At 36.2% G+C, this 26,343-nt stretch overlaps 2 protein-coding genes across 3 annotated transcripts in view; one reads left to right on the top strand and one right to left on the bottom strand.

The window, feature by feature from the left end:
- The window catches only part of LOC142610651 (ferredoxin-dependent glutamate synthase, chloroplastic), a 39,970-nt gene extending 35,907 nt beyond the window's left edge, over nt 1-4,063 (top strand). For both annotated transcript variants that reach the window (XM_075782525.1, XM_075782526.1), the window contains 6 exons: nt 259-401; nt 508-601; nt 1,010-1,248; nt 1,341-1,419; nt 3,137-3,220; nt 3,446-4,063. In XM_075782525.1, the coding sequence (XP_075638640.1) occupies nt 259-401; nt 508-601; nt 1,010-1,248; nt 1,341-1,419; nt 3,137-3,220; nt 3,446-3,607 (801 nt within the window). In that variant the 3' untranslated portion in view covers nt 3,608-4,063. The remainder of the gene's footprint in view (nt 1-258; nt 402-507; nt 602-1,009; nt 1,249-1,340; nt 1,420-3,136; nt 3,221-3,445) is intronic.
- A 14,636-nt stretch (nt 4,064-18,699) lies between these two features.
- Nucleotides 18,700-19,530, bottom strand: LOC142609177 (uncharacterized). Its single transcript, XM_075780791.1, has one exon. The coding sequence runs from the start codon at nt 19,528-19,530 to the stop codon at nt 18,700-18,702; it is 831 nt and encodes a 276-aa protein (XP_075636906.1).
- Nucleotides 19,531-26,343: the final 6,813 nt, after the last annotated feature.

Consider the following 26,343-nt stretch of genomic DNA (forward strand, 5'->3'; position numbering starts at 1 on the left):
TACTACTTGAGTTGACTTGGAAGCCAGTTTGACATCATTTGTTGAAGTTGATGGCTGATTCTTATTTTATGTTCATTATTTTATTATTATTATTTTGGTGGGGGGGGGGGTGTTGTGTAGAAGAGCTTGGTGGATGTAATTCTAAGGACATGAGATAAAAATGTCATATTGGTCAATGCTACTTTATCCGCAAGCATTTATTCTGTGCATTGCTACCTATACCCACTATATAATAAGATATCATGTATGTTTGTGCAGATATCAGATGCAATTGATAATGAAAAGGTGATCCAGAAGAATGTAAATATTTACAATGTTGATCGTGCTGCTTGTGGACGCATAGCAGGGGTAATTGCAAAGAAGTATGGTGACACTGGTTTTGCTGGGCAGTTGAACATAACGTAAGCTCTGGGTTTGACATAGCAATTGTTAACAAGTGAAAGGATCTATATCGTGATGTTTCTTTCATTCTAATGCGGGCTAATCAGTATTTTTCATTATATTCAGATTCATAGGGAGTGCTGGGCAGTCATTTGCATGCTTTTTGACACCTGGAATGAATATTCGGCTAATAGGAGAGTCCAATGACTATGTGGGAAAGGTTTGTCGACCAAATCTTTGCATGCTTGAGAAGTTGAAGATTTTACTTGAACCTTGATAGAGTAACTTGATTGAGTTATTATATTAAAAGATGACTAGTTCAAGAATTTTGCAATGTTATGGTTTAATTGAGTTTTGGGTTAACTAGGCTGTGTAGACTCGGGTAGATAATTCTTTAATTGACTAGGTGCATTATATGTTCATTAAATTGTGTTTTGCCAAATCTGTTTTGTTCTTACCCGTCTTTTTTCTTGAAAGGTTTGCTTATAATGAAACTAAGAGTATCAAGTTGAACTATTTGAACTTGGGCTGTTTTTCTATAATAAATCCAATTGGCCATATCAAGGACTTGGTATTTCATATGTATTCCTACTGTCAATTTCTGATGCGGGAATATAAATGTTTCAAGGGTATTGCTGGAGGTGAGTTGGTTGTAGTTCCTGTTGATAACACTGGGTTCTGCCCTGAGGATGCGACTATTGTTGGGAATACTTGCCTGTATGGGGCAACAGGTGGTCAAGTCTTTGTCAGAGGAAAAGCTGGGGAACGATTTGCTGTTAGAAACTCACTTGCTGAAGCAGTGGTTGAGGGCACTGGAGACCATTGTTGTGAGTACATGACAGGTGGTTGTGTGGTCGTACTTGGAAAGTGAGTGATGCCTCATAACATTTTTTACCCTTATGGTGAAGAAAATTGAAGAGAATGGAATTTGAACCACTTCTATCTTTTACTTGTGACAGAGTGGGTAGAAATGTAGCTGCTGGAATGACTGGTGGTTTGGCATACATTCTTGATGAGGACAACACTCTCCTCCCCAAGGTATGTGCTTTTTCATTGCAGAACTTCGTAAGGAACTTTATGCAGCTGGAAACATGTCAACTTTCCCTTTTTTTTCCTAAAATTTTTTTCCCTTCTGCTGCTAATTGTTCACTATCACCTTACTTCATTATCTATGTGCTAGGTCAGTTGTTCAGTGTTGTGACTATTTAGAATTGGCCCCAAGGGAAAACAAAATGGTCTGTTGACAGTTGTATTTGAACCTTGTTAAATATATTGGGTTTATGTTGATGTAATGGCCTAAGAGGCCCAGTTATGTTGTAAGCCCATGTAGGGCTAACCCTAGCTTCTAGTCTATATATATATATACCCTGTTAAGGTTTCATTGTAATCATTGACTTGAGCATACAGTAAAGATGTAGCTGCTAGGGCTTTATCCTGTGGATGTAAGCCGTTAGGCCAAACAACGTAATCCTTCGTGTTCTTCTCTCTTTCTTGCTTCAGCTTCTCTATATTATTTTATTCTCGTCTTTAAGAATTCAAATAAAAAAGTTTATAATTAAGAATGAGATTTGGAGTCACAAAAAATTTGTTCCTATCTATTCCCTTTCCTGCTGCTTCAACTGGCCTTCCCTGTAGCAGCATTGTATTCTTGTAACTTAGGGTACATTTGGTATACTGAATGAGGATTACGACAGGAATTGTAATTTTTATTACTAGTAATAAAGTGTGTTGTAATGTAATAACTAAACTTATTCATTAGTTTGGTTGTGAGTTATAACATTAGAATGAAACTTAACATTTATATTAGGAAATATCTTACTCATAATTACATCTTCTTAAAAATTGTTATTTTTAAATTTAAAAGAAATAAATGTTATTTTTTTATGATTTTTTAGTTTTATAATTGTTAGATGTATATGGAAAGTTTGCTTATTTGGAAATATATTAAGTTTTGAAATTATTGCACTTACTAAGGAATAGCTAATACAACATTTTAAAGAGGAATAGTTATTCTTCATTTTGAAGAATAATTATTCATAAGGAATGACTACTTTTTGTAATAAAAACATAACCAAACTAAAGAATAACTAAACCATAGGAATAACTATTATATTACAGCGTCTATCACAGTTTATCAAACATGCCCTTAATTGTTTAATGTATTTTTAAAGTGAATCTGACGTTATAATTAATTTATGGTATATAAAAAGTTTGTTTGCTTTACGTTGCCTGGAGAAGTTGTAGATGCATTGCATGGCATATGTTAATGCCGGAAAATGAAATAGATGCATTACATGACATTATTATTAATATGATAACTATTTTTTTTCCTAATTACATGGGATGCATATAAATGGAGATTAATTTATTATTTTAATTCTTCTCTGTTTTCTCCTTGGTGTTTATATTTGTTTTTCATTATCTATCAAGAAAATATGATTATACTATGAGCTTGTGTGAGGATGGACAGGAACACCTCATTTGACTGTCTTTGGTACTGTCATAGAATCACTAGACAATCAGTGACTAATTAAATCCCTTATCTCTTGGTCAATTTAACCAAGGGGCTGATGCATACATGTTATTTCTATAAATTTCCCCTGTTTTTGTACTCAAACCATTAGCATTGTTTTACTGTCGTTTCATGGGAGCTAGTGCATATCATTTTCTCAACTGATGCTCTTTGGGTTTCCTTCTGTATACTAATTATCTAATCATGTCAACTTCGAAATCATATCTTGTAAAATGTTGACAGGTAAATAAAGAAATTGTCAAGATCCAAAGAGTGACTGCGACTGTGGGGCAGATGCAGCTGAAGAACCTTATTGAAGCCCATGTTGTAAGTGCACATAATGACCTGCATAAGCATGCGTGCACCCTCATGACATGCCACAAAAGCACACCTTAAACAGAAAAAGTTCGAATATTTTCCTACCTTTAGCATTATGCCTAAGCTGATGCTGGATTATGTCTATATATAACTAGCAGGTCAAACTTTACTATTCAAACTTTTTTTAAAAAAAATTTTAATTTTAATTTTTTTTATTATCAATTTTTGGTGAAGGAAAAAACTGGGAGCAGCAAAGGTTCTGCTATTCTGAAGGAGTGGGACACATATCTGCCGCTGTTTTGGCAGCTGGTTCCACCTAGTGAAGAAGACACCCCAGAAGCTTGTGCAGATTATGAGGAAACAGGTGCTGGGCAGGTCACTTTGCAATCTGCTTAGGATTATGATTCAAAAGTACACTCAGACCGGCACTGAAATCATATAAACTGCTTCCCAATCTGTACAGTCATATACAAGGGAGATGGATTATTAAGTTAAATACTACTGCTACTTAACAAGGATTTGAATGCTTTAGTGCCGAGGGTGGAAAAAAAAAAGTTTTAATCAAAGATTAGCAGTGCATTGCCTGAAGTTGGAGACCCTTATCGGTACATTGAAAATCATACACATTTGATCACATAAAATTTGTATAGTGTTTGTGTCAGACACTGTAAATTCAAGCTCAGATTTTTCCAATCTTTCAAAGCAGTGTCATGGCCTGCTATTGCTAGTCATTCCTCTTTAACTTAATTAAATTCTGGTTGAGCTTTCTTCAGATTTTTATTTTTTGGTAGCATGTAAAAAGTTTCATTCAAAAGAGCATCATAGTATAGAAATGTCTAATCTTGCTTCTTACTATACCGACCATGCACATGTTGTAGTTACATAATCTAATTTATTGTTTAGGACTCAAATAGTTTGATAAATGAAATTAATAAAAACGATTCTTGTTTGTGGATGAATTGCTTTTTGATACATCAATAGTTAGGGATGGAGAGATTTGAATCCTAAATATTTTCATTAGAAATACCAAGAGATATTAATCAAGTTGAATTACAAGACTTCTTGAATTTGTGGATGAACTGTTGGTCATTGTTAAGGCTCTCAAGCACCGTACAACTGTGAAGCAGTAAAACAATAGCATACATCAAAAAATTATTTGTTATCAGTTTTTGGGTTGAAATAAAAAAATGTTACGACTGTTTTCCAGTTCAGCTTTTCATTTGACAAGTACTTATCCTTCCTATCTTATCTGGTAATGAATTTTCTTTTAAATCAGATGCCCCGAGGATCACAATTTCAGAATTGGTGCCTTATCATTATCCATATCCAAAAACCAATACGGGTCCCATCACATTCTGTCATCTTTCCAAAATGTAGACAGAATGAGTGGCCGGTAAGAAAATCTCATGTTTGGGAGCATGGCAATATAGTTCCCATCGAAGGAATTTGCTAGGGAGCAGACTTCGCATTCTCATCTTTGGCTTGAAATTCACACGCAGAAAAATAAATTTGTTTAATGATTTTAATTAGACGGTAAAATCTATTCCAATGAAAATAACATAAATGATTATCCTGCCTTTATTAAGAATTTAAGTCTTAACCCTATTTTGTGGGCCTGCAGTCCAAGAGACCTTTTCAATGGACAAGAAAGTAAAAATGGTTTCTGTTGAACTTGTCTAAATCTTAGGCTTGGATTTCTACACTTTCTTAATAGGGCTAAACATATAAATTGGTAAAAAGGGTAACGCTTCCTAGTGTTTAATGGTCAGAAAAAAAAGTATTAAGGTCAGAAAAAAAAAAAGTATTAAGAACATTATAAGGTTAATCTTTCTGTTCCTATCTGGACCGCGCATCATCTAGATGGACGGCTAAGAGTGGCGGTTGTACTTGTTTTAACTGAACTAATTGTGCATTTGGACAAGTCAAAAGTTTGATTATTCACATAATTCTTCATCCTTTGTACTTCTAAGAAATAGTCTTGAACCTTCAAAACACATGCATTTTACCTAAACATTTATCGTCATTTCAATTATGAACGGTTCCATTGTTCAATCCATGTTTGGTACATCCACACCCACTATTATCCCAGTTTTCCAACCTGCTAATCGACTTGAATATGATGACGTACGTAATTTATACACGTGAGGATTAATTTAGGTAGTAAATTAATCCAAAGACAGCTAGGGAAATTTTAAAAAATAAATAAAATAAAAATAAACTTGGAAGTGATTTTAAATTAAACCATATATTTTTAAAAAGGTGATTCTCAAACCATAAACATGTTACATATGAAGTCATTAACGTAAAAGACAAACCAAATAATGTCATGTGACTTCAAATGAAATGATATTTATATATTGTTGATGTTGTTACAATCACACATCTTTTCGTTCATGCATTTTTTATTAATGATATTCCTATTAATGGGTATAACTTGATTTGAAATGATTACTTTTTTGAAAGTGTTAGGTTTATTTTGAAAGTCTTGAAAGTGAAGGATTTATTTCCAAATCAGTCAAATTATGTGTAAACTGTTACTATTTAACTAAGTTATAATTATTACCAAGGGAGAATGTGAAATTTAGGAGGAAAGGAGAATAATTATTCTTCACAAAGAAGCACCCAATCACAAATTCCAATATCAATAATGTAAAAACTCTTTCTAGAAGAATGTGTAAATGCAGTGAAGGTCGAATGGGAGATGCACCATACAATGAAAAGGCCCTTTTGTCAACTACTATAAAGCATAACTAGGAAGGATGGATTCCCCTATTGTCCACAAGATTAGGAGACCAGTTTAAATTGCTTCTCAGTAGGTCCAAATGAGCTACCCCACCAAGCAGTTTCATGGTCCAAGCTAATGCAATGCACTTAGTCACTGGCAACAATTAGACATATCAATTGGACTCTTCTGAAATTGGAGTCCACTCTCTTTTAGCAGAGGTGACAGTAAAACTAACCTTAATACGGAGAGACTATATGCTTCAAATAATTTTTATTTTTTTGTATCATACTGTTCTCCACATGCTAGACAGGTGTGTATACAAATGCTGGTATTTCAATCTTGGTTTGGCTACATTTAAAAATTGCAACTTTTTCTAAGTTGCTAAAAAAAGAAAATGGCATTTTAACTTTCAATCTCAACTACCATTCTCTTTTGTGTTTCTTTCTCCTTGTGCACATAAATCTCAAGTTCCATTTCCACCAGTGGAGAAGTTGAGAGGTGAGAGAGACTGAGGGATTGACTTGGTCAAGTTTGGGCTGACTTGATTGAGCCCTGCGATGGTAGTGAGAGTGAGATGGTGTGGATACGATGGAGAGAGATAAAGCTCAAAGAGGGCGTAACCAATGACTTCATAAGGATGGAGAGAGAGGTTATTACGATGGAGAGAGATAGAATTAATGAAATTATTATTATTACTTTTTGAGCAAAATGGATTCGGTTAATGTGTGCCCTAAAGGCACACATTAAGCTATCCATTTTTGAAAATATTTTCTCGAAAATTAAAAAAGCTGTCAATACCTTTTCAATTCTCGAGAAAATGTATCCAAAAATAATTAATTATTGTGTGCCCGTAGGGCACACATTAGCAAAATTCTTTGTATAATAACCAAAACAAAATATTTTAATTGTTTCGATTTCAAATGGAACAAGTGGAAGTTTTTTTTTAAAATTTTTAAATTATTTTTTTTAGGAAAGGAACTAGTTGAAGTTAATAATTTTATTTTGTTGTGGTTAATTTAAATGTGATTTAAATTAATATGCTAACATGTTTATTTTGGTCAAATGCACGGGTAAACAGTAATCTACTTCTAAAAAAAAAAAAAGATCCTTGTCAAAGTGGATCTTAAGTGAAAAAAAGAAAAGAAAACTCAAACCTCCATTTCATTCCTTTATTCATTTGGGAACACTACTTTTCACAACCAGAAGGTTTTCTAAAGTCGCTCCTTTGGTTAGACTTATTTTACACTTTATTTTATTTATTTGATGAGTTAACCTTTTAAATCTTCACTTATATAAATAAGGTTTTATTATTATTTTATAATTTAATAATTGTCAACTAATAGAACTATAATACTCTTGATTTATATCAATAAGTATATACCAATAAAAACAAGCTCTACCAAAAGCAGCCTCTATCTCATTATAAAGGGACAAAGAAGCCTCTATATCTATATACACACAACCAAATGATTTGAACTTTTTGACCAGAAATCAACTGCATTTCCAAAATGCTCACATTTAGCCATTACTTTTTTACTTTCTCTACCACCATCAATGGTCCTGCCTAACTTATAGGCGGGCAGATCCATTTTGGATAATGTCTTAAAGAAAAAGGCAAGGAAATTAAAACTGAAAAAGCCAAATGCACATGAAACTGGTTGGTCATATGTAAAATAAGCGGATGCCCCAACGCAACAAAAAATACAAAAAATAATGTAATCAAAATATCTTGATGAGTGGGTTTTTAAAAAAGCCTTTTGGTTGTTGAGTTTGAGATTTGAATTCAAACCGTGTTAAAATAAAATGAAAAAAAATTTGATTAGTATTTTACTTTAATAGGAAAGATCAATCATCATAAAGTAGATTCTATAAATTAAGATTAAAATTATATATATAAATAAAAGCCTGACTATTAAATAGTAATTGTATGAATGTGTAAGGGCTAGAACCTACAAGCTCTACTAGAGCCAAACCGCTGGCTTATTAGGCTATTAGCTGTACAAACAGCCATGAAAACCGCCGAAAGCTAGTAGTGGACTATTTGTTTTGATCCAGATTCATCTGTATCTATCGCCCATGGTTATTTCTTATTATTATTACTCATTACTTACCCCTCTTTCCTTTATACCATCTTGAAAAGTAAAAACATGCCCAGAAAAAGCCAAATTTTTTATTACCATAACTTATTCAACACATTTTGTCACAACTCCTTTATATTACAGCCTGTAAGTGGGAAAAAAAAAAAAAAAGTCCATATACAAATAATACTTCCTCAGTCTCAGTTTATCACTTAAAAGAATGGGAATAAAGTGTGTTTTGTCACAACTTTTTTAAATGACAGCCTGTAACTACCCAAAAATAAAATAAAATAATGAATTTATATAAAAATAATATTTCTCTATATTACAGTTTGTTTGTCCTTTATTCTATTTTGAGATATTTTAAAATATTGTTCTGTTTTTAAAAATAAAAGTCATTAATTTACTAATATTTCTATTATACTCATATTTTATTTTCAAAACCCTTATTTTTTGACAAATTTATTTAAGAGTAATTTTAGAAACTTATACATTTTTATAAAACAGACAAAACAATAAATGATATTCTTTTACAAAATTTAACTTTTTAAACAAGATAAATAAATTGAAAAGAAATTAGTAGTTCGTGAGCCACAGCCTGTCACTTAAAATAATTGTAATAAAGTGTGAAATACGATGTAATGATCCTACAAATATTGAAAAAAAAAAGCTACAGTTTCAGTGACAACCATTTTATGACCAAGACCATGACTGACTGACACGTGTAACCATAGCTCATGTCGGCTTAAAGAAACAAATACAAACCAAAATTTCCCATATATAAAGGGCTGCTTCCTCGTTCTCTCCGTCATTTGACTTCATTTCTTCTCTCACTGTAGTTGTTTTTTTTTTTTTGATGGGAACTGTAGTATTTGTATCTGTCTTTCTTATTTTATTTTTATTTTTCATTTCCCCCTTGTTTATTGAAATTTTCAACATAATCACCCCTAGATTCGCGGTTTAATTCTGTATTGTGAAGCTACCTGACGAGTACTATTAAAAAGAATAAAAAGTGTGACTTTTACATAGGACTACTAGTTTTTTTTTTTTGAGAAAACATGGGACTACAGAGTACAGACTACTAGTTAATTACTCACGTCATGCCAATAGTCTCTGTGATAAATGGCATTTCTTGGTTCTTACCTATCTCTCCCAAAAGGATATCTACCAAAGGCAACAGGTCAAGATTCTACCCTACAAAAGGACCTTTTTTTTTTTCCTGCTTAGTAACCCAACAAAAGGATTATTTATCATCCACTGCACTGGGTTGAAAGATAACTTCTATTGCGCACAAAAGGGAAAAATCATGACTTAAATACACTTTTGATCCTTAAAATTAGGGTTATTTTGAGTTTTAAAATTTTATTTTATTTTAACCATTTGTGTTAGTTTTATACATTATCTATACTACTATTTAAGGGGTTTCTCCTGTTTGGATTCCTATTTTTTTAGTTCAAAAATGCCCTTACAATTCTATGTTTAAATAGAGACAAAACTAAAAGACAATCCGGTAAAAACTCATTTTTTTAGTTCAAAGATGCCCCTACAGTCTTATGTTTAAGTAGAGACAAAACTAAAGGGCAATCCGGTAAAAATGCAATTCCAACTCCCACTAAAATATTGCCTAAAAAATAGGACCACTCTCCTATTAATTTTTAAATTGATTTATTCACTTATAAATTATATTTTTAAAATAAAAATCATATATATATAATAATTAAATACAATTTTTTTTTACAAAATAGGACCACTAAAAAAGAAAAGTCTCATCGCACGCGAAGCGCGTGTGATGAGACTAGTTAAACATTAAGAACATTTGACAGTTAGATTCCTAACAAAAATAGAAGACAGGATGATGAATATGAAGACAAAATCAAACATGAAAGGCCTAAATTGAAACTTAATAAGAGATTGAAAACAAAATTTCAAGATTCAAAAATCATAGTATATTGTTAATTGAGGAATATTCCTCAATTGATCACCAAGATACACAAAATGACAGGATTAATTAATTAATTAAGGTTCATCACCACCAGGTCCAGGTCGGTAGGTCAGGAATTGAAGAGACTATTAAAATGGGATTCATTATGAATGTGTTTGGATTCAAGGCTGCGTTTTGCGTTTTGCGTTTCAAGTTTTTTTTTTTTTTCCAAGCCGCATATGTTGACCAGTCTTCTGTGAACAGTGCATCCGTGCACTGTTCATGGACCCACAAATTTCACTTTTCAACCACTTTTTCATTAAAAATGAGTCCCGCGGTACTATTTACACATTTTAAAATTATTTTGCTACAGTGTTTTCAGTTTTCAGTTTTCAGCAATAAGTTCTATCCAAACGGACCCTATATCTGGTGGGTGATTCTAAATTGTAATTTTAAATAAAAAGTAGATTGTATAATGCAAGTTCCAGTGGTTTAAATGGTACAGTACTGTCACCGCAGGCCTCTTCCTGGGTATAGCTGTGTAGCCTTGCACGTCACTCTAAGCTAAAAAAATGGTGGATCCTACTCCCATACCCCGAGAAATTATAAGTTCCAATTGATGAACAAGTGAGGTTTTCCAAAAACTATTTTGTTTAAAATCATTTTATTAAAATATTTATATTTGTTTAAAATTGGTGAGTTAAAATTTTTTTTTATACAGAAATTGATTACTGAATCAACAATTTTGAAGAAGCAATTTTGAAGAAGTGAGAATCTTCTGACTCAGCAATTTCCGCAAAAAAAATTACTTTGTCTTCACTCCATTTTCATGATCACAATAACCATACATAGTAAATAAGTATACTGATTTTGTTTCTCTGCCATCTACTATTTCACTTATCAATATTTCTTTTTATGTTAAAGTGTAAACATTCATGCATCAACAGTAAATATGTGTGCGAAATATTAAATGTGAATTAATGAGAGTGAAAAAATATTTTTCCATAACAATTATAATTATCTCTTCTAAATTAAAAGAAATAAAAATTACTATAAGTCAATTCAAAAGAAAAAAAAAAAACTACCGACTTTAAGAAAGCTGAATATTTCAAAAAGTAAAAAAAGAAAAAAAGAAAAAAAGAAAAAAAGAATAGTGCTAAGTTCCCATACATTTCTAGGAGCAATGGATCCAGAAAGAAAGACAAAAAAGTTGCAGAATGAGAGAGAATGTTACAAAGTTGTTCCCATCTTTCATGCATCCAAGCAGTTGTTTGGAATCAAATAGAAGGGTCAACAATATCTGGCACCTGAGAAGGAGTTAAAGCCAAGACAAAAAGAAGAGACATAATCAAAACCGGCACAAACAAAAGCATCAGCGGCGGTGGAGGCAGCGGTGGCAACACCAGTGGTAGAACCAGAAGCGAAATAGTCAGAACAACCATGACAGTGAGGAATCTCACGCTGAAGTTATTGCTGAACATATATTATGTATGAGTATATCAATCTTGGCCCAAAACCCAATAATAATATATGACCATAAAAACAATCATGCATCGTAGAAATCGTCCTCTTCCATTGGCTCAATAGCATGGCAAGCAAAAAATATAAACAAAAATAGGAAAAGAATAAAGCTTTTGCTTGTTTGTTCTAAGCTAAGGCTAGAAAATTTAGAGAAGTGGGTAATGGGAGGGGTGTATAGGCCTAGCAAGCTATAGGTGGGTGAGAATTGAATATGAATGAAAAATTTAGAGACTTTGAAAATGACTATTGGGTTTGTTGGTACAGAGGGTAGAGAATCAATCTGAGAAGGAATGAAAGGAAGAAAGGTAGAGAGAAAGAGAAGACCAGTTGTGGCGGCAGTGGGGGTTACGAGTCATCGTCAATAAACGCTGGCTCTTACCCTTTTCTTTCTTTCTCATCTACTAGTAATATACGTCCTTGTTCAACCAACCACAGCGTACACGTATCTTTTGGGTAATGGAGCTATGAATAGTGGTGTTTAATGCCCTACCAGTTAATGCCTTTTGAAGTAATTGTTTAGAAAAATCAAAATGCTACTCTGAGCAGTCTACCATAAGCTTTAATTACTATACAATTTCCCACAATTTACTACACATTTTTCTACCATTATTATTATATATAGCAAACTGTGACTAATGTTTGTCACTTTTATTTGGAACACAATTTTTTTTTTCCCTACAACTTACAATCAGCTGTAATATATGTGTGTGTTTCTCAAAAAATAAAATAAAATTGTAATATATTATAATTATGGCAAATAGTGTGAGAAAAGTAATTGTCTTATATGATAGATTGTAGTTGATTGTCTATTATTTTTACATAAATTTTATATATTTTTTTCTCTATAATACTCAATAAGCCAGATATGATAGTTATTGAAAATAGTGTGAGAAATGTAATTTTTGGGAGTCTTATTCTATTTCTATCTCTCTCTCTCTTGAAAATTTCAAAAATGTTGGGTTTTGTTCAAATTTTAGTCTTTTGTTTTGAAAGAATTTAGGGGGTGTTTGGTAGAGTAGTTTGAGATGAGATTTTTGTATTTTTTTTTAAATTTTTTGAAAAATGTGTGGATGGAAAAGTGTGTAATGTTGTTTAAAATGTGAAAATGTGAGTTTGAGAGTGAAGTCCAAACAGGCCGTTTGGAACTTTTAGGTTTGATGCTTCATTTCAAACAATTGTCATTATTCAAGTTCTTAGTTTTTTAAGTTTAAATGGTTCATGATAAATATGCGAGAATTGTAATGTGGATGACAAATTGGATCTCATCATCATGAACTAATTTTTTTTCCATAGATCTTTGTATAACAAAAAATTGCTTGGCACACTTGCTTTGACAATTTCATCTGACTTAAACGTCAAACACAATTAATTTCCTCTAACTTTTTTTTAGAATCAATTAATTTCCTCCAGATTTTTTTTAGAATCAATTAATTTCCTCTAACTCAAATGTTAAACACATTTTTTTTACTATAACAGATAAAGAAATCAAACGGTTGGTTGATCATTTTATGACGAATTTTATTATATTCAAATTCGGGCAATCTAGTAGTCAAAGAAACTTATCAAATAATAATAATATCAAAACCACTTTTTTATTTATTATTTTTTTTTATTGACAAGTCAAAACCACTATTTAGGAATTAGGATGTTGGCAATTTTTTAAACGTATCGGTTTAATGTTATATAGATGTAGAGGTCGACATTAGTAATTTCCAAATCTTGAAATATGATATCTTGAAATTAAAAAGAAAATAAGGGAGTTAAAAAGTCACTTTTTTCTGTTACTTTTGGGAGACGCAAATCACATTATTGGCACAGTTCTGACTTCTAATACTATAAACTAAGACAAAATAAAACCTGTTAATACCTAGTTTCGTCTAAAATCAGATCAAAACCAGTTTTAATTAATATGCAGGTTATTTTTTTTATTTATAATTTGATAGTTTAGAGAAGGAGGATTTAAATACTTCCTTATAGTTCATGTAAGGACCAAAAACTTATAAAATCAGCGTAAAAACGTTAATGCTGCTTTATTCACTTAAGAGTCCTCATACAATACATTTGGTAGAGAGGGTTCAACAACAACAAAACCAAAAGCCCCCAAACCGTAGTGTCCTGACTCTTACTTATATCATTTGTTCCTTTCATCGTGGCCCTACACCTCACAATATACTTTGCTTGTCCCTCTGACATCTGTCTGTCGGCAATGGTGCAAAGCTCTAACTTCGCGTTCAGCACTGTTCAGGTCATATCCTCATTAATGCAACGGATTGAATTGGTATCCTTCAATTAATGCGGCCAGCATGGTTGTTGCCGGGCATTTAATGCAACCCTCTAAATTAGCCTGCCACCTTCGGATATTTGTAACTCTTATGTCAGCGGTGCCCAGGCCACATCATCTTCGGGCATCTCCAGGTAACTTCCCTTACTCCTTTATTTTATTTTGCTTAACGCATGTCGGCCATCCTTTCCTCGGGTCTTCGGGTTCTTGGGTCCTCGGAACCTCACAACAGCCCCTTTAACACTTGAGTTATTAACGATCAGTTAATGACCAAGTTTTAACCTCTTACACACGTTTCTTACATTCCCCTCACTTTCACACGTACAGCCGTCTTTTCACTGCCCCATGACCCGCGTCTGGCGCCTCGTATCCCACGATGGAGCATTTATGGAGTCTGGCGTTTCCTTTTCCGCGCACGTTCTACGGTTGGATGGGTAATGCACGGTTCAGATCCCGCTTTCGATTATGAGCGGGAAAGTTACCGCCCTTATTTCTTTTACCCCCCCCCTATAAAAGCAAACCCTTTGGCTGGATGTGCTCATTTTGGCATTCTGAAGGATTGAAAGAAGAGTGAGCTCCCGAGGACCATCTTTAAACGATCTCCAGAGGTGTGTTCATTTCCTTTCGTTTCTCTCTATTTTGCTTGCTTTTCCCTTCTTGCCGCGGGGTTTAATGGGTAGGTACGCTAAGCTAGTAAACACGGATGAGGCAAAGGCTGCCTTTAAAAACCAATATAGGATCCCTGATGACGTAAACATAGCGTATTGTGAGGAAGAAGAGATTCCACTCGCACCCCGCCCCCCTGAGTCCGTCTTGATTCCCATGATTGCGTTTATCGAGGGGGGCATGGAGATTCCTATGGGTAGAGTAACCAGGGATTTTTTAATAAACTATAGACTCACCCCCTCACAATGTTCCCCAAACGTCCTTAGAATTTTAGGATGCGTAGACGCGCTTAACCGAAAGATGGGGACCAATTTGACATGGCAAGATGTAAATTGGGTGTACAACTGCCAAAAAGGGGATAGAACTAAATATTACATGAAATGTAGATTCCCTTCCGTTAGGTTGATCTCTTGCTTACCCGACTCGAGTAAAGGGATGGACGAAGATTACCTTGTCGTCTCGGGCAACTGGCATGACGGCTTACACTGCCCTACCCGAGAAGGGACGCCAGGTAGTGTTCCCGAGGACTGACCTGGTACTTAGGAATGACCAAAATTTTCATGTGTTCTTCTTTGTTCAACTTATTCATTCTAACCATTTCATTCATTACTGTAGACGATTTTCATACTGCTCCAAATTTATCTGCTGTAAACCGAGTTGATCTAAACCGAATTCTTCGTTCAGAGATATTTGTGCACCGGGACGGACAACTCCGAGCAGCCCACATTATCCTCGGGTACACACCATCCACTAAACGTTTCCAAAGCCCGAAGAACGTAATCAGAGCAAGAGATCTACGTTTAGCTCGGATTGACGTTGCGGCCCCTGGATTCCTACTGCTCGCACCTCCTCCTGCAGGAACTCAAGACGCACAGCTTCCAGCTCCTCTTGCGGCTCAATTACTTTATCCCCCCTTGGACCAGGCTACTAATCCTGTAGCCGAGGAAAGAGTTGATACGCCCGAGCCAAATCCTCCCGAGGTGACCGAGAAGGATTTTGAGGTATTCTACCGTCCAGACGCTCCTTCAAGCTCCAATCCATCAACCAGCGAAATGGGTTTTCAAGAGAAGGAGCCCGACTTGCTGGCCTTGCTGCAGGCGCACGCAGGCGACTCTTCACCGGCAGTCCCGGTCCCACCCCGTCCGATCACTCCAGCTACTACCCGTACATCTTCCTCGGAGACGATGGATAAGAAACGGAAAAGGGGCCAAAGTAGCAAGCATGTGATAGAAATCGAGGAAGGGGAGAATCTCGACCCTTCCGTTAAAGATACCAGGGCTGCCAAAGCCCTTTCCAAGAAAGTTGTTCCTACTGGTTCGTCTAAGGACCCCAGTAGTGAGCCTACAAAGAAGGCGTCAGCCTGGCGACCCAACTTCACTCTCAGTTCGAGCAGCCCTGTCATGGATGACGCGAACCTGAGGGACCCAAAGAAGGGAAGCTCGAGCCTGGTGGCTGAGTGTCTAGAGAAGGCTCTGTGCCTTCCCGAGGATATGGCAGAGTTACGATCCTTCCGTAAAAGGGAGGTTTTCTTGTCTTTGAAGCAGGACTTGGCCAAGGTATTTTTTAAGCCTTTGCACAGTTTATACATAAGTTTAACTCTTTATTATGGCTAACTCTTTTGTTTGTACTTGAATACATCATAGGCGGTCCAAGCTTCATTTATGGCTGAGGAATGGGTAGATCATTCACTGGATCTTGCCCGCAAAGCTGATCAGAATGCCGAGGCGGCAGTGAGGGCACAAAAAGAAGCTGAGTTGAATTTGAAGGAGACCCTCACTCACCTGTCCGAGGTAGAAAAGGCTCACAAGAATGCTGAGTCAGCCCTGAAAAGCTACGAATCTCAAGCAAACCTTGCTCTTGAGGCTCAAAAACAAGCCCAAAGTAGGCTCGCTCTAACTGTTGTTGAGCTTAAGCAAACGCAAGAGAAATTGGCCGCCAAGGAGCAGGAGCAGGCTGTAGCGGAACAAGCTGCGTACGATGCAGGAATAAAAAAGGCTTCGGATAGCCTGACTGCCCAACTCAAAGGGGTTGCTAGGGCGTTCTGCTTGGAGGTATGGGGTCAAGCCTTGGACGCTGCTGGGGTAGCTGCCGATGCTGAACTTCGAGCCTCAGACAATGTTTACTACCCCACAGCACTTCGGATTGCTCCTGCTCCCCCTATGCCACCAAGTGAACCAGCTGAGCCTATTCCTGTTCCTGATCCGTCTGATGCTGCAGCTTCAAAGGGCCCTTCTCCCACAGTACAGCCCGTGGAAGAAACAATCATGGGTGATGTGGCCGAAGAGCCAAAAAAGAAAAAGAAAGACAAAGAACCAGAGAAGAGGAAGGACAAGCAACCTGTCGCTTAGTCAATCTATCATGGTTGTCTCCTTCTTTTGTTGTTGTTTTTTTTTTTTTTGTACGCATGTAAGGGGCTACATGATTGCCCCAATTTTGTAATGAGTACTTATTAAGGAATTAACATTTGGCTCTTCTCTTTTTGTTTCACATATGAGTCTTACTACAATGTGCTACCATCCGACTGTCACTTTATACGAATTCATAAGCTTACCTTAAAAATCATAATACTACTTTAAATTGTTCATCATACTTGTGATTTGAAGAAACACAAAAAAACTTAACCTGGACACCATAATTCCACTACTTAATCTTTTTTGACGTTTGAAAGAACAGGCATGATAATGAGCATGATAATGAGCAACGAGGCTTAATGATTCGTTTGTGCTAACGCTTTAGATGCTTGAGATCCTTTAGCCCAAAAAAGAACAAAAAATCAGTTTAGCACTTATGTTCTCGCAAGCGTTTAATTCTTCTTAGACTTGTAGTCCGAGGAGCCGAACAAGCGTTAAGGTCAATTTAACACTTGTGTTTTTTTGTTTTTTTTGTGTTTTTTGTTTGTTTTTTTTTTTTGCAAGTGATTAATTTCTCTTAGACTTGTGGCCCGAGGAGCCGAACAAGAACTAAGGTCAGTTTAACACTTATGCTTTTTGCATGTGATTAATTTCTCTTAGACTTGTGGCCCGAGGAGCCGAACAAGAACTAAGGTCAGTTTAACACTTATGCTTTTTGCAAGTGATTAATTTCTCTTAGACTTGTGGCCCGAGGAGCCGAACAAGAACTAAGGTCAGTTTAACACTTATGCTTTTTGCAAGTGATTAATTTCTCTTAGACTTGTGGCCCGAGGAGCCGAACAAGAACTAAGGTCAGTTTAACACTTATGCTTTTTGCCGGTACGGAATTGAAACAAACAGAAGCCTCATATAAAAGGAGATTCTTTTCTTAATAATAATATCGTCGTAAGTTATTTACATTCCAAGGGCGAGGAATCACCCTCCCATCCAGATCCTCTAAACGATAAGCCCCTACACCTGCCACTGAGGTAATTCTATATGGCCCCTCCCAGTTAGGACCCAACTTTCCCCAGACAGGATTCTTTGCTACCCCCACTACCTTTCTTAGTACCAAATCTCCTGGTACCAAGGGCCTGGTCTTAACTCCCTTGTCATATGTCTGCTTGAGCTTCTGCTGATAGTTGCCCATCTTCACATTGGCTATTTCTCTACTTTCCTCAATAGTATTCAAACAATCATTCATCAGATCATGATTGCTCGCTTCGTCATACTGGTCGGACTTCAGGGTGGGAAAACCTGACTCTAATGGTATTATAGCTTCCATTCCATACGTCATTGAAAAGGGAGTCTCACCTGTTGATCTTCGAGGTGTAGTGCGATAAGCCCATAATACATGAGGTAATTCTTCTACCCAGCCTCCTTTAGCGTCATCCAATCGTTTCTTCAAACCTGCCAAGATGACTTTATTTGTTGCTTCGGCCTGTCCATTTCCTTGGGGATAGTACGGTGTGGAATATCCGTTTCTTATTCCCATTTCCGCGCAGTACCGCCGGAAAACCTTGCTATCAAATTGAAGACCATTATCAGATATCAAGGTGTGTGGGACCCCGAAGCGAGTTATGATATTTTTCCAGATGAATCTTTTTGCATCCACATCCCTAATGTTGGCTAATGGTTCGGCTTCCACCCATTTCGTGAAATAATCCGTGCCGACGATGAGCCATCTCCTATTACCCGTTGCCCGAGGAAATGGCCCGACGATATCTAAACCCCATTTAGCAAAGGGCCATGGGCTGGACAACGGATTTAAGTTACCTCCTGGTTGATGTACATTGGGCGCAAACCTTTGACACTGATCACACTTCTTGGCATACTCTTGAGAGGCTCTCTGCATGCTTGGCCACCAATACCCTTGGGTCATGGCCCTATGAGCTAATGATCTTCCTCAAGTGTGGCTCCCACACACACCCTCATGCAATTCTTCCAGCAAAGGTTCCACGGCTTCAGGATGTACGCAAAGGAGGTACGGACCTGCATAGGAACGCCTATAGAGTTTTTGCTCCTCCGATAGCCAGTAACGGGGTGCGCTTCTTCGTATCGTCTCGGCCATTTTTCCATCTTCAGGTAGTATTCCGTGCTGTAAGAAGGCTATGATTGGGTCCATCCAGCTTGGGCCTACATGAATGCTGTGAACCCGTACTGCCGGGATGCTGGTCAAGCTAGAGGACAACAAATCCTCCACCATAACCATACGTGGTAACTTCGATCCCAGTGAAGTGGCTAACATTGCTAATGAATCAGCATGAGAATTATGTCCCCTTGGGACTTGCTGTACCTTGAAACTGTCAAACAAACCCAACACCCCTTGGACTCGTTTCAGATAGCTTTTCATCCGCTCATCTTTTGCCTCAAACTCTCCATTAACCTGCCCGACCACCAATCGGGAATCACAGAACACCCTCACTACTTTTCCTCCCAAATGTTTAACCATCAGGGAGCCCACTAAGAGAGCCTCGTACTCGGCCTCATTATTAGTTGCTGGGAATCCCAACCTCAATGACTTTTCAATGACTAGTTTTTCGGGGGATATTAACACAACTCCAACCCCGGCTCCCTTTCGATTTGATGCCCCATCAGTGTAGACTTCCCATGGAGTGACGTTTTCCGTTCCAATGGACATTATTGTCATTACGACATCTTCGGGGTGAGCCTGACCGTCCGTGAACTCGGCCACGAAGTCGGCAAGGATTTGCCCTTTGATAGCTGTCCGGGGCATATACTTGATATCATAAGCTCCCAGCTTGGTTCCCCACTTTGCTACACGACTCGTATAATCCGACTTCCGCGTGATAGCTTGTAGAGGCAACTGAGTGAGTATTACCACGGTGTGAGCTTGGAAGTAATGAGGCAATTTCCTTGTTGCGTGCACCACGGCTAGAAGCGCTTTTTCCAGCAGTAGGTATCGCTGTTCAACTTCTTGCAAGGACTTGCTGACATAGTATATTGGTTTCTGGACCCCGTCGTCATTCCGTATTAAGACAAGACTTACGGAGTGATTTGTGACGGCTAGATAAGCATAAAGCACTTCTTCCTTCTCGGGCGTCGATAGTATCGGCGGTCTAGATAAGTATTGCTTTAAATCCTCAAAAGCCAAATTGCATTCGCTAGACCACTGGAAATCTTTCCACCTGTGCAAAAGGCGATAAAATGGGCGGCACCTGTTTGCGGATCGCGAAATGAACCTGTTCAAGGCTGCAATCATGCCAGCTAACCTCTGCACCTCTTTAGGGTTCCGAGGGGGATGCAATCCTAAGACAGCCTTAATTTGGTCAGAATTAACTTCAATGCCCCGATGAGTAATCATGTACCCCAAAAATTTTCCCGAGCCCACTCCGAAAGAACACTTTGATGCATTCAAGCGTAACTTATACTTTCTTAACACCGGAAGGTCTCCTGCAAATCTGCCAAATGGTCTTCTGTCTTCTTACTTTTGATTACCATATCATCGATATAAGCTTCCATGTTACGTCCCAGCTGCGCATCGAACATTCTGGTCACCATTCGTTGATAAGTGGACCCTGCATTCTTTAGACCAAAGGGCATTACTCGGTAATGGTAGTTACCATTCGGGGCACGAAAAGCTGTCTTCTCCTGATCATTCAGTGACAACGGGATTTGATGATACCCTTGGAACGCATCCAAGAAGCTCATTCGGGGGTGCCCCACAGTTGCATCCACCAATTGGTCAATTCTAGGAATAGGGAAAGGATCCTTGGGACATGCCCTATTCAGATCTGTAAAGTCAATACAGACTCTCCATTTTCCATTCTTTTTTTTTACTACGACAGTATTGGCCAGCCATTCAGGATAGAAGATCTCCTTGATCGCACCGGCTTGCTTTAGCTTACCAACCTCCTCTTTAACTGCCTCGGCGTGCTCTAGAGATCCTATATTGGTTTTTAAAGGCAGCCTTTGCCTCATCCGTGTTTACTAGCTTAGCGTACCTACCCATTAAACCCCGCGGCAAGAAGGGAAAAGCAAGCAAAATAGAGAGAAACGAAAGGAAATGAACACACCTCTGGAGATCGTTTAAAGATGGTCCTCGGGAGCTCACTCTTCTTTCAATCCTTCAGAATGCCAAAATGAGCACATCCAGCCAAAGGGTTTGCTTTTATAGGGGGGGTAAAAGAAATAAGGGCGGTAACTTTCCCGCTCATAATCGAAAGCGGGATCTGAACCGTGCATTACCCATCCAACCGTAGAACGTGCGCGGAAAAGGAAACGCCAGACTCCATAAATGCTCCATCGTGGGATACGAGGCGCCAGACGCGGGTCATGGGGCAGTGAAAAGACGGCTGTACGTGTGAAAGCGAGGGGAATGTAAGAAACGTGTGTAAGAGGTTAAAACTTGGTCATTAACTGATCGTTAATAACTCAAGTGTTAAAGGGGCTGTTGTGAGGTTCCGAGGACCCAAGAACCCGAAGACCCGAGGAAAGGATGGCTGACATGCGTTAAGCAAAATAAAATAAAGGAGTAAGGGAAGTTACCTGGAGATGCCCGAAGATGATGTGGCCTGGGCACCGCTGACATAAGAGTTACAAATATCCGAAGGTGGCAGGCTAATTTAGAGGGTTGCATTAAATGCCCGGCAACAACCATGCTGGCCGCATTAATTGAAGGATACCAATTCAATCCGTTGCATTAATGAGGATATGACCTGAACAGTGCTGAACGCGAAGTTAGAGCTTTGCACCATTGCCGACAGACAGATGTCAGAGGGACAAGCAAAGTATATTGTGAGGTGTAGGGCCACGATGAAAGGAACAAATGATATAAGTAAGAGTCAGGACACTACGGTTTGGGGGCTTTTGGTTTTGTTGTTGTTGAACCCTCTCTACCAAATGTATTGTATGAGGACTCTTAAGTGAATAAAGCAGCATTAACGTTTTTACGCTGATTTTATAAGTTTTTGGTCCTTACAGTTCATTAATTGGATCCTAAGTTTATCAATTATGGTTTTCCTTATCAAAAACATCTTCAAACATTAAGCCCTGATATTTTTGTGTTCCCTATCAAAAACATTTTCAAATTAAGATCTATAACTATATATGGTTTTTTTGGTTTTTCACCTCAACAACGTTTTCATGGTTTTGCATATTAAGAGCCCTTTCAAGCATTAAGATCCTATTTTTCTTTTTTTCCACATCTAAAACCGTTTCAAAGATGCTAAACATATGATTTTATGGTTTTCCAATATCGAAAACCTTCTCAAACGTCAAACCTGAGACTCTGGTTTTCTAGTTTTCCACGTTAAAATCTTTTGTAAGTCTTAAATTCGGATTTATTGGTTTTCTCTATGGAAAACTTTTTTAGAGATGCCAAACTCTAGTTTTCTAGTTTTCCAAATCAAACACCATATTTCAAAGATGCTAATCCTTAGTTTTCTGGTATTCCATTCCCAAAAACCTCTTCAACGATGTTAAAATTTGGTTTTACAATTTATCCACGTGGAAAACATTTCAATAAAAAAATTCTGGTTTTACGGCTTTTCTCATAAAAGTCATTTTCAAAATGTTTTCCAAAGGATAACTACATTGACAAATGACAGCATGAAGGAAGTCTCCCTTCATTTGTACAGTGGCTATTCCAGAATTTATTTTTATTTTGTGATCATCAAGAAGTTTAAATTATGTAAAACCTTAAAAAAAGAAGAAGAAGAAGAGAATTTCATATATTGATAAAAAAATACTTACATTTATACACACGCAAATATATAAAGTTTTACAATTTTCTTCTACGATTTTTTTTTTAATATTTTGAAATCATTGCTGTAGGGGTATTGGGCCCAGTAATTTATGAAGGATGGCCCAACGAAGTCTTTTGGGCTAGAAACCCAAATCCGAAGACATCAAAATGATCTTGGAGTATCTAAATGCCCAAATACGTCCGAGGAGTAGATTTGTCATCGGATTGTTAAGCCGAGGACATAGGAAGAGAAGTTTAGTGTCCCCGGGTTATGTTATAAAGAATCCTACGACTATGGGAATACACAGTACACGTGGAGGACAATAGAAAGAGCGGTGGAATATCTAAAGTAAAGCTGCTACCACCGCCCATACATTAAAAGCTCTGTAATTGATACGCTGACTGTATAGATGGAAGGATGGGACCTGAGCATGGAGCTTGGAACTTGGTCCCTAATCCCAGCGGGCTTTAGGGAAGAATGGATGGGACAAGTATCCGAAATCAGGATTGCAACCATAAAGTGGAAGATGATGAAGAGAAGGAAATGAATATAAATAGAAGGGAAGACATACGAGGAAGGGAGAGGCTTTTTCAGGAAGAAAAAGAGCCAATAGTATATGATAATCAATATTTGTATCCAAACTTAAGGAAATACTATTATAAATTATCCTCGGATTTCGTCCGAGGAGTAATTCTCAGTCTTACTCTTGCAAACAATTCTTTAATTTGTCCCATTGGGCCCAAAGCCCGTTCTTTCCCTTATTGTTTAAACCATCATTGAAATCTAGATTACAAACCCATCCTCTACAAGTTTATTGTAAAGAAAGGCCTTTCAAGCCCATCTACCTCCAGTCATAGTTTGGGAATTTGAATTGTGTCCTTACAATTGCGTTATAGTCTTATTATCAATGCCGCAAGTTAGATCTTTTTCTTTTTTTTTAAGGACAAAATTTGGCTGTAAACTTAGTTGTAGCTTAAGGCTATAGCTTTCATTAAACAAATTAATATTGTTACATATTTTGAAAATCTAACCATTGAATTACATGTTCTTTATATTATTAAAACACATGTTAAATTTCACGCCAATTGGATGTTATTTACTATTCAATTCATAAACTTATTTTTTATGTATAATTTTAGACTACAAAAACTCAAAATTTAAATATTTGATTGATAATATAACTATTCATCTTTGATTTTCTTGAAATTTTGCAAGTATGAAAAAAAACGTAATCAAATGTGGATTTGTCAAAATTAACATTCAGTAAAAAAATATTGAGCGGATTTGTAACCTTAATCTATAATCGAGTTTTTTGCCAAACTTTGTCTAAAGTTTACTTATGTTGGGCATAAAAAAAATTTAGAATTGTTACAAATTTTTTTTAAGGATAAAAAAATCACAACCTTTTTAAATTTATATATAATAAAATCTTTTCCAGGTTAGGGTAGTTAAAATATTCTCCAATTGAATTGCATCATTCCCCATGGAATGATGAGATCCGAATGTTGGCTAGAACTAATCCAACAAAACATGGCTGCAATGGGTTACAAGATTTCAAGTTTATCTTCAATATCTTGACGTCAACCTTTTGCTAGCCATGAGTTTTTTAAAATGGTTTTCAAACTAAATTTAATTTAATTTTTTTCCTGTAAAATCAAAACCATTGATATCATTTTATATACCAATCTTCATGCATGTCAGATATTATTAGACATATGTCCAAAAATTGGGCTTGCATTGCAAAACATGGCCGTCCAGCCCTAAATATTGACAATAATGACTACAGTAATATAAATTTTGAAACACTTAACAATAAAACATGTATTATCAAATATTCTATTGCATTATAATGCATATAATGATAGGATTATCTCATAGTCTCAAAATGCATAGGTAATATGGATTCACCGTATAACTTGATGATTATTACTTATTTAATAATAATAATAATAATAATAATAATAATTTTAATGACCTAATTTTTTAGCCCAATGTTAGTGGTATATAATATATAATGAAAAAAAAATTATTTTAATAATTATTATTATTATTTTTTACCTTGGGTGCAAGAGACTAATAGGGAGCAATCAATCTAGCTGCAGTCTTGGCGTCATTGAGTCAGATTCGAAGGAGTTCTTAACAATATCGGATTTTGGATAGTAAATTTGGAGAATTATGATCATGATATTTTTTTTGGGGGAGAGAGAGAGAGTCCACCAACCAATTTTTGTGTGTGAGGGAGATTGGGAGTGGTAGAGACCCACACACAGAAATTAAAAACCTTGTGTGTGTGTGTGGTGGAAAGCCCCATAAAGAAATAATTTTCTAAAAAAATGTTGAATATATTGACTAATACATAGGGGTTAGTAAAAACTCCTACACAAAAGAGATAAAAATTACATAGTCTGAAATTCGCATCAATTGGTTAATGCTCAAGGGTTTTAGGCCATTGCATGAATAGATTAGTAGAAGAGCTTACCCTTATGAAATCCGTAATTGATTATTTGACTCCTATTATTATTAATTAATTAAAAATTTCTACATGCCACATTTTTTGTTGTTGTTGAGAAAGTGACACTCACCCCAAAATGGGGAGCCGGATGCATTACTAACCTTAAAGGCCATTGGCTTATCCTACAATTGTTGAACCAAATCAAATTTTATTGCAACAAATCAATCAAGGAAATGTTGATGAATTTTGGAGATGACTTTATGTTGCTATTGAATTTAAAGTTAATGTTGTCTTTTTTTTTGGGGGGGGAGGGGGGGTGGGGGGAGAGGCGTGGACACGTTTCTCTTTTATAAACGTGGACACGTTTCTCTTTTATAAAATGTTTGAAATAGAGGGAGAAGAAAAGAGAAATATATTCTGGCGATCGTTTTCTTTTTCTTTTCTTTCCTCTAATCCAAATGTTGGAGAAATGTTAAAATAGTTTATGAGAGAGAGAGAAGGTTATGAAGGGAGGGATTTGTAGATGAACAAATTTTTCATTTAATATTGAGTTGATAGAAATTATGACAGTATAATTCAATCCAAAATACCTTCAAAAATTCAATATAAGTTTTCAAGATAGGAGGGCAATATGAAAAATCTTTGAGCTTCGGAGATATTTTCTATTAAATTATTGACAGGTAATTTGTTGTTTTTTTAACCGTGGTCCGTGGGCTTGCTTTTGACTTTGAAAGAAAAAGACCTTTAAACACTTAACATGAAATTAGTGGATTAAGATTTAGTTATTGCAATATGTGTAATTACTCTATTTTCTCTCACAAAAAATATTTACTTCTTCACATTTTAACTTTTTTAATTTCTTTTTATTTATTGTTGAAATTGAATATTATTTTTTTAATTTTCAATCTCGGTCATTAAAAGCAATTACATATAATCTCAATCTCAAATTATTATATGCAAATTGTTATGACTGTTAATGTGTCATGTCATGTTTCATTAAAAAAAAGTATAAAAAAAAAAAAAAGTAACATATCTTGCGTAAGATACAAGTTGCCAGTACATACTCATAGACTATGAGTCATAGTAATAATATTTTTTTTTGATAATAGTATTACAAGTTACTTCAGTCAAAAAAGTAATGCAAGTTATATATAATATAATCCTGCAGAAGGTTTTAAGTACTAATTACAGGCGACGAGCCTCAAGTAATTGGCTTTTGCCTAAAGTTTCCTATGTGCCCTATTTGGCAATATTATAAAAAGCTGCAAAGATTTCTCTTACAGATTTCACAAGGAAATTGCGCACCTTGTATTGTATTAGTCCAAATTCAGGTGGTCAGTTCAACTTTTAGGAAGAAGTTCAATGTTACAACTCACAACTCGTCTAGGAA

This window comes from Castanea sativa, chromosome 9 (assembly GCF_040712315.1).
Source record: "Castanea sativa cultivar Marrone di Chiusa Pesio chromosome 9, ASM4071231v1".
Taxonomy (NCBI): domain Eukaryota; kingdom Viridiplantae; phylum Streptophyta; class Magnoliopsida; order Fagales; family Fagaceae; genus Castanea; species Castanea sativa.

Excerpts from the sequence above, each read along its gene's own strand:
- LOC142609177 (XM_075780791.1), bottom strand. The coding sequence starts at position 19,530 with ATGCCCCGGACAGCTATCAAAGGGCAAATCCTTGCCGACTTCGTGGCC.